Source organism: Pelmatolapia mariae, linkage group LG2 (assembly GCF_036321145.2).
Source record: "Pelmatolapia mariae isolate MD_Pm_ZW linkage group LG2, Pm_UMD_F_2, whole genome shotgun sequence".
Taxonomy (NCBI): Eukaryota; Metazoa; Chordata; class Actinopteri; order Cichliformes; family Cichlidae; genus Pelmatolapia; species Pelmatolapia mariae.
Window position 1 is genome coordinate 28431178 of NC_086228.1, and position 11367 is coordinate 28442544.

At 38.4% G+C, this 11367-nt stretch overlaps 1 protein-coding gene across 1 annotated transcript; it reads left to right on the plus strand.

Moving 5' to 3' along the window:
* Positions 1-1040: 1040 nt before the first annotated feature.
* On the plus strand, positions 1041-8692 carry LOC134637005 (peroxidasin homolog). The gene is made up of 6 exons (XM_063487325.1): positions 1041-1201; positions 3456-3776; positions 4333-4590; positions 5109-5426; positions 5858-6115; positions 8232-8692. Exons 1-6 carry the CDS (start codon positions 1153-1155, stop codon positions 8411-8413), a joined length of 1386 nt encoding a protein of 461 aa, XP_063343395.1. The 5' UTR covers positions 1041-1152; the 3' UTR covers positions 8414-8692.
* Positions 8693-11367: the final 2675 nt, after the last annotated feature.

The window sequence follows — 11367 nt, forward strand, 5'->3', positions numbered from 1 at the left end:
TTGATTTGAAGCTGATCAGTAACAGGAAACATGGACAGTGTAAGTTGTGCCTTTTTGCATCTCAGTAAAATAGAGTAGTTTATCTGAAGGTTGCCAGAATGTGGAAGTTCCTATAAAAGTCTGTCAAACTGTCATGCTCATAATCATCAGTAGTGTAGTCCTATTTTAAATAATTAATTATTGATCATGTTAATTCAGGTTCCTCTTTGTGGAAAAAATAATGATGATGGAGAAAAACAGCTATTATTGAGAATGCATCAATACATTAATAATGAGTAATAGTGTTACTTTTCAGAACTTGCATTGATATAAATAAATGAGTACTGGCAAAAACAACAACTCAAATCACTAATTAGCCTAAATACCATAAATGCCAAATTCCGAAACAGAAAATGTACACTTTTAAATGTTTTAAAAGTGGTTTTTTTTCTTCACCTCTAGGAATCCAGAGCAAACTGAGACCTCCGACTCAGCCTCTGAATCCAACACAGCCAGTGCTTTAGTTCCACAGGGCCCCAGCTTGGTCTCACAGTAAAAAACCTTAAATTGAACATTGTCAATACACTTGGAAGGCAGTCCACGTTTGAACAACATAATATCACATTATTACAATATACATAATTATCACATTCATACAATATAATATTTATATTGTACGAACGTGAAAGGTTTTTGTTATAACGTGATATTTATGTATATTGTAATAATATGATATTATGTTGTGATATTATTTAAAAGTGTTTTTTTTTCTTCATTGATGTGTTTATCACCAAAATATGGACTTAAAATGGAATATACACGGGGCTGCTGTTGAACTAAACTACCTGACATTGTGGTAGATACTAAGTGATGGGCAGGATAGTGTTAGTTTGTTACAGACTAAAAATAGTCCAGTGACAGTGTGAGTAATAATTAAAAAAAAAATTCTGCAAAGTAATGAACATGCTAGTTGCACTTCCTTTTTCACATTTCCACACACAGAGTGAGAACAGTCTTTCTGTTGGGTTTGTGGTATGTTGGTTTTGCTTCCGTTTCTAATGTGAGGAGCTTTTTAAAATAAGCTGATCAGTAGCAGGAGCCATTTCTGACTGTTAGCTGCTGGACATATGTGCATGCCATTTAATAAAGACACACACTGAACAGTAAGGAGACATGGAAGCTGTGCTGGGATTAATGGTGATTCTCCTGGGACTGTCTCATGGTGAGATACTCTTTTTACATGTGTCACTCATCATTTAATACTTTTTTAACCTGTACAAAATATTTGACATCGTCCTCAGAGATTCTAAAGCAGCATGAATACTTACACAAAATTACAATATCTGTACTTTGTTTTATTTTATGAACTTAATGTAAGAATCTATTGGCTACATCTGCAGTACATGACGATTTGAGCAGAGCTTTAGTTCCTTTTTTTGTCTTTTTACCAGTTTTAGTAGCAGTACAATACAATACAATACAATTTTATTTATATAGCACATTTAAAAACCACAGGCATGCCAAAGTGCTTCACAAAATGAGTTAAGAGCAATATTAAATACAAATATAAAGCATAAAATACAAAATACACATAAAATATACTAACAGGCAGGTGACATAACTAACCAATAATAGACCAGGCATAGTAGGCACAACCCGAAAGGCTGAAGGTTAAAACATTATAATCATTAAGAAGTAATAAAAATAAGTTCCAATACACTAAGGATGTGGGCTCTAAGAGCTGGGGAAGGCAAGGCTAAACAAATAAGTTTTTAATCGAGATTTAAAAGATTGAATTGAATCAGACGCCCGAATAGCTAGGGGGAGGTTATTCCAGAGGTAGGGTGCGACAGCGGCGAATGCGCGGCCACCTCTGGTCTTGAGCCGAGATCTCGGTTGCACCAGGAGCATTTGGCCTGCTGATCTAAGCGCTCTCCCAGGGATATAAAAACTGAGGAGATCCGTAAGATAGCTGGGCGCGGTGTTGTTTATGATTTTAAAAGTGAGCAATAAAATTTTAAAATCAATACGAAATTTAATAGGGAGCCAGTGCAGGTCGGAAAGAACTGGAGTAATAGACTCAAACCTGCCAGTTCCAGTTAAGAGACGCGCAGCCGCATTTTGAACAAGCTGCAGTTTATGAATGAGGGCAGAATGGAGACCAGTATACAGGGAATTACAATAATCTAACCTTGATGTAACAAAGGCATGGATAAGTTTCTCCAGGTCCTTACGTGGTATGTAGGGCCTGGCCTTAGAGATTAGACGTAGTTGATAGAAACTCGATTTAACTACGGAGGACACATGTTTGTCCAACTTGAAGGAACTATCCAAGACAACACCCAGGTCCCTCACAGTGTCAGAAAGGGAATCAGCAAAGGGCCCAAAAATACCAGTTGATTCAGCCCGGGAGAAGGGAGTATCAAAGATTAGAATTTCAGTCTTCTTATCATTTAGTATAAGAGAATTGCTCAGTAACCAGTTTTTAACTTCATTCATACAATCAGAGAAGTGTTGCAATGACGACGTGACATCCTCAGCTAGTTCAAAATAGATTTGAATGTCATCCGCATAAAAGTGAAAAGAGAAATTGTATTTATCAAGGATTCGACCCAAGGGTAACAAATATAATGAAAACAGCATGTGGTAAATTCTTATCTCACTATGCACCTTGGCAGCCTTGTTGCAGTGTGTTTAAGTGAGTTCTGGCTTTTTAAAGGACTTTATTCTTTCCATCCTTATCAGAGACATCCAACTTATTTGTTACTTTGATGGACTGCCTGATTTTGAAGAATGTGTCTCAACTTATTGATTGGCTGTTTCTAGGAATCCAGATCTTAAGTTATTTATGCCATGCCGTGACTACTGATATGCTGAAGAATGTATAGGTTGCTTTACTTTTTCATTTATAATGCCACCTTCAGAAATGAACATCTCCGTCCTGTTTGTGTGCGGATTCTTTCCTCTGAAATATGGCTTCCTGTTTTCTTTTTGACAAACACCCATTTCTTTTCTTTTTTTCACATGAATATACTTTAGTTTTTGCATTCGTCTAAAATGTGGAGAATGTGTCTACCTGTATTTCTTATTTACTAATATATTAGTAAAGGTTGGACACATTTGTGTGATAACTTTGGGATTATGGATGCAGAATTTTGTTCTTGAGGCTCTATTACCTACAAATTGCAAAACTGCTATCCACTCTGAGTAAAATATTAAGAGCTGACAGATTTATGGCAGTAGTGCTACTATAAATAATTTGATACCATTCAATGAAAACACTGGGTTATCCAAAACATAATTTGATATTAGGTATGAACATGGTAATACAAAAAATAATTTTTAACAAGTAAAAGTCCTCACATCAGTAAATTTTGGTTTGCTGATAATGTTGATTCAGTTTTTATTGTGATTTATTTGGTAGAAACTAACAAATCACAAATGTTTTTCTTTTTTTAATGTTTCAACATTTGCAGGTGTGGAAACTTACTGTGATGGCAGACAGGATGGAGCTCAGTGTTATGGAGCTTTGGGAGGAACTGTGGACATCCAGCTGATGGACAGCACCTCAGAAATACCTAGATACCAACTGTTAAAGAATTTATTAAGAATACTATATGTGAGAGAGAAAAGGATTCTCTCTAATACCATAGAATATAGAGCTGTCTTTTTTCCTAGTAATGGAACATTTAGGATCAATAACCTGAGCAGGAATGACAGTGGTAAATATACCCTTGAAACCTTTGACTCAGATGGAAGAATGTCAGACATGTGGACTTTACAGTTGTTTATTCAAGGTAAACATCGGGAAATTCAACCTTTAATTGATGTAAATGCAATATTGTTTTGGATATCTTTATAATATAGTATACATAATTTCAGATACGTATATTTTGTGCATCCCCTGTTTTGAATTAGCATATGAATTAGCCATAAATAATGATAATCTACATGATGCACACTACATTCACCAAAGTATTGGGCCACATCTCTTAATCTTGGAATTCAGCTGGTTTCAGGTCCATTGCCACAGATGTATGAAACCAAGCACCTAGCCATGCAGTCTGCCTCTACATACATTTGTGAATAAATGAATCAATTCTAAAGAGCTCATTGAATATGTGCATGTTACTGTAACAGGATACTACCTTTGCAGCAAATAATTTTGAGATATTTCTTCCCTCCTAGATATTCCACGATGTACTGTAAGTGACTGCAAAGTGGAAAATTTTAGCTACTATGGAAAATCAGCCACCAAGTTACAGGCCATGTAATGTTACACAGAAGGAAGCATAGTGTATGAAAGTGCATCTTATTATAATATCTAAACTCATCTGTGTGTGTTTCTCTCAGCTCCTGTGACCTCTGTCCTGATGGTCTCTGAGTGTCTGTCCCAGGGAGAGAGGAAAGTGTCCTGCTCCTCTGAGGGAGGGGACAGTCCTCAGTACAGCTGGACTCTGGATGGACGCACACTGACAGATGCTGAGTTCCTTTCTGTAAATAATGAGGATAACATCATTATTCTGAAACAGCACATCTCAGGACATCTGGTCTGCTCAGTGAAGAACAACGTCACTGATGTCTCCAAAGAACAGAAGATATCTGCCTGTGGTGATTGAGAACATTTTGATAAAACAATAATAATCATGACTTTGTTTATTATGGTCACTTTGTACATTTATTCATGAATTATATGTTTTTACGGTTAGGCTTTATTTTCATCAACTGCACCTCAATCAATGGGACACAGGTGTCAGGGTGGGTGTATGAAGCCAATAGAACCTTGTGTATTAAACCAACAAGTGAACCTCGTTTTTAAGCTTAAAAAAATATCTGGCTCAGTCCTCAGGGAAATTAAAGCACCACAAATACAAGAAAGTAAGATTTGTGTACTTTGATTTTTTATTTAATATATTAATGTAAGAATCTATTGGTTACATCTTCAGTACGTGACCATTTGAGCAGAGCTTTCATTCTGTTTTTGTCTTTTTACCAGTTTTAGTGGTAAATTCTTAGCTCACTATGAACCTTGGCAGCCTTGTTGTGGTGTGTTTAAGTGAGTTTGGACTCACTTAAACAGAAACTAATGAATCACAAATGTTTTTCTTTTTAATGTTTCAAATTTGCAGGTGTGGGAACTTACTGTGATGGCAGACAGGATGGAGCTCAATGTTATGGAGCTTTGGGAGGAACTGTGGACATCCAGCTGATGGACAGCACCTCTGAAAAATATAGATACCAACTGTTAAAGAATTCATTAATAATACTATATGTGAGGAATAAGGTTCTTTATAATACGATAGAACACAGAGCTCTCTTTTTTCCCAGTAATGGAAAATTTAGGATCAGTAACCTGAGCAGGAAGGACAGTGGTGATTATATCCTTCAAACCTTTGATTCAGATGGAAAATCATCAGGCGTGCGGACTTTACAGCTGTTCATTCAAGGTAAACGTTGGGAAATACAGCCTTTAATTGATGTAAATGTAATTGGGTCACATCTCTTAATCTTGGAATTCAGCTGGTTTCAGTTCCATTGACACAGATGTATGAAACCAAGCACCTAGCCATGCAGTCTGCCTCTACAAACATTTGTGAATTAATGAATAATTCTAATGAGCTCACTGAGGTTGTGTATGTTACTGTAACAGGATACTACCTTTGCAGCAAGTTATTTTGAGATATTTGTTCTCTCCAAGATATTCCATAATCAACTGTAAGTAATATTTTTGCAAAGTGGAAGATTTCAGGAACTACAGAAACTCAGCGCCAAGTGGCAGACCATATGAGAGATTAGGGGCATCAAGTGCTGAGGCACATAGTGCATGAAAGTGCATCTTATTATGGTATCAAAACTCATCTTTGTGTTTTTCTATCAGCTCCTGTGACCTCTGTCCTGATGGTTTCTGAGTGTCAATTCCTGGGACAGAGGAGGGTGTCCTGCTCCTCTGAGGGAGGGGACAGTCCTCAGTACAGCTGGACTCTGGATGGACGCACACTGACAGATGCTGAGCTCTCTTCTGGAAATAATGAGAGTAACATCATCACTCTGAAACAACACATCTCAGGAGATCTGGTCTGCTCAGTCAGGAACAACGTCAGTGACGTCTCCAAAGAACAGAGCATATGTACTTGTGGTGAGTGAGAACATGATGAAAAAATAACTTAATCATTATATTATCTGTAATATATTGTCTGTGCACCTGCAGCCATAAACAGTCTGTCTTAAACCAACAACAGACAGTGGTTTTGATGACAACTCCGGCTCTTTTTAGAGAACCGGCTCTTTTGGCTCGGCTCACTAAAAAGAGCAGACTCTTTTGGCTCCCAAGGAGCTCTTTGTGTTGTTTTGTTGCTTTAATTAATTTATTATCAACAACAATATAAAATTATACACAAAATAAATTACTAATGAAAAAATGTGTTTATTAATTATGTATGTTTATTATATACATATGCTTTTATTTATTCACGCCACATAAATTATAAGTGATAAATGTTAAATATCAAATAAATTATAAAATACAAAAAACAACTATTTACAATTCAACTTTTAACTCTTTAAATTGTCTGTTTTTTTTCCCTTTAAAACAAATTTCAAGTGAAACAACACAAAACACTGCAAAGCACAACACAATAAAATATAGATTCAAATATGCAAAACAAAAAGAAAAAAAAAGCACCTTCAATAATATCACACTCATCTAACTGTGTTTTATCTTCTCATTGCACTGATGGGTGGACAGTTCTCAGCTGTGCAGGTTGTTTGTGGAGCCGGCTCTACATGATATTCTTTTCTTGCAGATTCTACACTCTGCCTTTGTATTGTCAATAAAATTGAAATGGTTCCAGATTTTGCATCTTTTCTTGGTGTCACTCATTTTCTTCACTATACCTTTCTAATGTGTCGACGTTGTTTTTTGCTGTTGCCCCTGGCTCTCTTTCTCTTTCTCCCTCCTGCTCTGTTTGTGTGCTGCTGCTGCTACTACTGCTGCTGCTGTGTAACTACCACCCCTTCTCCCTCTGCTCAGCGTCATTCACTTCAAAAAGTCAGCCCTACAAGCCGTTTCGTTCACGACCACCCAACACTAGACTGTGTGCCTGCAAGTCTTAAAGATCACAATCAACAAAAAATAGTGGCATCCACCAGTGACACCCCTCATCCTCCTAGTAGACACACCTATGTTATCTATTTCACCATTCTTGAATGTGAATGTGATTAGCCTTTGACAACTGGAAAAGGATTTAACTAATGTGAACCATAGTAGTGGCTGAATAGTAGTGGTGCAACGGATCAAAAATCTCACGGTTCGGATCACGGTTTTAAGTCACGGATCGGATCAATTTTCGGATCAGCAAAAAAAGAATATTATGCCTATTAAAAACATTAAACTCAAGACTCATTCCACGCAATTATATAAAAACAAATTAAGGTGCAATATAGGGCAGTACAGGGCTTTGTATCTACCACTCCGCTGTGATATAATGAGCATTCACGGTCACATAGCTTTCCGTTGCCCTGGAGGTCCACCCATTTGTAGTTGGGCAACAGAAGATGCCTGGGACAGTTCAGCCATAACTTTAAACTTTTCCTGCTCATACATGTACGATCTTGTCACTGAAGTGGACGTGCAAAGGGATATCATAGCATGGCTCAAGCACGCTCATCATAGTTTAAACCCCTTGTTTTGCACAAGGGAATACGGCCTCCGATCTGCAGCTAAACACCCCAGTAGCTTTTGTAATAGCTGTAGCTCGGTCGAATTGGGCAGCAAAGGGCTGCTTAAATGCCGCAAACTCCTCTGCTCCTCCACTTGGACCGCTAGCGCTGGCCATAATTATCGCTTGACAGACTGACCACGCGCACCATACACATACTTTTTTTCCTTCTTTTTCGAATCTTCGGATCAAGTGCGTGCCGAACCGTGGAGTGGGATCGGTTTGGATTTCGGATCAACCGTGATCCGTTGCATGACTACTGAAAAGTGTAGTGGTTTGCACATTTGCCTAATGACCAAAAGATCTTTGGCTCTTGGGAGGAAACAAAAATCCCCTTGGGTTGCTTCAGAAAGGGTATCTGGAATGATATATGTAAAAAAGAAAATCTTACAAATCAAATACATGCCACTACCTGGTGTGATGAGTCTTTGTAAATAAAGAGTCAGCAAAAAGTAGATATGAACCACAGTACATAACAGATAACGCTCCTGTCACATCATTAACTTTGCTTGTGATTTTTGTGTCTCTGAACAGATATTTCCTTGCCTATATGTGGTTTGAGAGCTGTTGTGGTAATTGTCTTATTAATTGGGATTTCCATCTACTTTACTTGGAAGAAAAAGAAAAATGAAAAAGTTGAAGCCTCTGCTGTCCCACAAACAGAATTCCCAGAAAACTCTGTTTTGATGGTCGAAATGAGAAGTTCTGCAACTTAGGCCAACACTAAGTTGCAAATTTCATCTAGTGAAGCTCTGAGTGTTTTTGGATTTGGATTCTGTGGAAACTAATAGAAAAAAAGATGTAAGAAAAGTAGTCCATAGTCATTTGCCACTTTTTTTCTAGGTAAAGCTGAAATTAGATAACGCTATAAACAAAAAGAATCAGCCCACTTGTTACTGCTGTTTATACTAAATTTTATTTCAGCAATCTTAAACAGTTTTTTAAATGATGCTTTCTGTCTTTTCTTTGGGAATTTGTTGAAAAAACGTATTCAGCATTTTGGAGAGTTAAATATGTTTTTGCCAGTGTATTGACAAATAAAGAAAGATGTAAATACTCTTCTCTTACTGAAGTGAAAATCCTATATCGAAATATGATGTTATAAAATAAGTTTACATTGAACTAAAGATTGCATTTAATTTAGTAAATATTCATATTGTATACTTTGCTTTTACTTCTACTTCTACACTGCAAAAATAATTTTGTATAACATATTAACATTTATAGTGTACATTAGGTGATTTACAGACATAGTCATACACCTCTGTAATGTTTGTGAGAACAAATATTTTAGTTGACTAAATAATCATGCATTAAACAGTAAATGATTTTTATACTCAGTCTATTTCATGCCCATGCTTATCGTCACTGTCAAAAATTTATTAAAATACATCAATCCATTCTCTGCCACTTAGCCTATCCCAGCTGTCTTAGGGCGAGAGGCAGGGTACAGGGGCAGGTCGCGAGTCTGTCACAGGGCTAACACATAGGCACAGACAACCATTCTCACCTATGGGCAATTTAGAGTTTCCAATTAACCTAACCTCACTAACTCCATGTCACTGGACAGTGGGAGGAAGCTGGAGTACCCGGAGAGAAACACTGGGAGAACATGCAGACTCCGCACAGCAAGACCCCAGCCTGATGGTGGAATTGAACTCTCTCTGGAATTGAATGCACTTCACTAGCTAAATGACAAAGCATTTGGCTACCTTAAGAGAATCATAGTTACTCTCACCGTTTACCTGCGCTTCATTGAATTTCTTCACTTTGACATTCAGAGTACTGGGCAGAATTCACATTGCGCCAACATCCACCATGGGCCTTCCCCTGGTCCACACCAGATCACTTTGCCCGGTGCCCATCAGGGGCCCAAGTCCAAGTCCTTATTAAAATAATTAAACTTAAAGTTTTTTATTTAGTTGTTTTAATGTGTAATAAAAACACTGTTATAGCTTTACATTTAGTGAGCTATCTTAGCTATTTTAACATAGACCCGGTTCTTAGAGTACGCTTGGGGAGTGTGATTGTGTGTACAGCGTCTCTTTATGTCTGTCTCCACGTTGGTTGAGTGTGGAGTAATTGCCTATGAGAGCATGAGGGTGGGAATGGATGTTTGTATTTGAGTGTGCCTGTATGTCTGTGTCTATATGTCAGGTTGGGTATCAGACGCCACCTCTCTGGGGACATCTCAGGCCCTCCAAGGTTTGGAGGCCTATCTCCCCCCACCACTTCCCCTGCCGGTGGCGGACGCCCTCAGACATCGATGCGTTGGTGGTTCTTTGTGTCCGGGGGTGGGCGTCCGGGTACACACCGGCTCACTCCTTGGTGGCTGCTTATCGGGGCCTGGAACCTGGGGCTCGCTCGGGCCACTTCGGGGGTGGGGTGCCCTCGGCCTCTCGGCCTGGGGCTCGGTCACTCAGGCACAGCTGGCTGCCGGCGGAGCTCACGGGCACGTCACTGCAATCCCCCCTGGCTTCTGCTCCGCGGCTGCTGAGTGATCCCTCATCTGGGACTCTCCTCAGCTCTTTCTGGGACAGTGGCGCGGCTGCCCCTCTGTTGGTCTTCCTTGGTCTCTTGTGTTCTGGGGGCCTCTGGATGTCTGGAGTTTTGATCTCCTCCATACCTGCTTCATGCCCTGGAGGATGGGACTGTGGCCCCCCACACCCTCTAGCAGATCATTACATTAAGGAACCTTTTAAATACAAGCGCGCTCATGCTCACAGGTGTACACACAGGTGATCACACACACAAACTACACCCTTTTTGGCTCCTACCTCAAAGCACACTGTGCGCTGTCGATCTTACGTGCTGCACAATAATGTTTAATATTAAGTATGTAGTGTTATATTCCCATATATCATTGTGATGTTGTTTATTCTATTACTCTCGTTTTCTTCTGCTTGTTTTCTTTTTTCTTTCTCAACAGGTGATCCAGGTGATCGATATATGTATTTTTTGTCTGCTTATTTTGTTGGTTTTTGTTTTTTGCCCTTTATCCCCGTCCCTCTTCTCCGCTGTTTTTTTTTGTTTGTTTTGTTTTTTCCCCCCTCTTTCTTTCTCCCTTTTCTTTTCCCCTGTCCCGTATCTAGCAAGTAAAAAAATAAATAAAATAAAATAAACAATAAAAGGTAAATCAAATGGACCATTACGGCAAGGCTGGGATGGTCCATTTGGTAAAGTAAATCCGTTGGGCATCTTTCTTCGCCTTTAGACAATAATTCTGATGCCAAAAGAACCAAACGGGACAGGTTAAAAAAAAAAAAAAAAAAAAAAACATATGGCGGAGAGTAATGATGGGTAGATTACTTCTAGTGGAGTGTATCGCTCAATACTGACATCTGCTGGACAAAAGAAATATTGCAGGCAAAGTGGATAGAGCTTGTGCCAAGAGACTGAACTAGGTATATTTATTCTGACATCTGCACACCAAGTGACTGATGTATGTTCCTGTTTACAAAACCAGCTGATGATAAAGTGCTAATCTAAATGAAAGAGAAGTCTATATATTCCAATTAATTTCAGTATAATAAAAAAGATAATATAATTGACTAATACAGTATGTAATGTTTAGAACAGAAAAAAGATACTTTATACTTTATTGTTATGCAAGGAAGTATAAGAGAAAAATGTGAAATAAAGGGGAAGTTTTGTTTAGGAAATATAAGTG

What these genes read in the sequence shown, in the direction of transcription:
- LOC134637005 (XM_063487325.1), top strand. Translation starts at nt 1,153, where the DNA reads ATGGAAGCTGTGCTGGGATTAATGGTGATTCTCCTGGGACTGTCTCAT. An exon ending in TCTCCTGGGACTGTCTCATG is followed by an intron (nt 1,202 to 3,455) that starts GTGAGATACTCT and finishes CAACATTTGCAG; the next exon opens with GTGTGGAAACTTACTGTGAT. An exon ending in ACAGAAGATATCTGCCTGTG is followed by an intron (nt 4,591 to 5,108) that starts GTGATTGAGAAC and finishes TCAAATTTGCAG; the next exon opens with GTGTGGGAACTTACTGTGAT.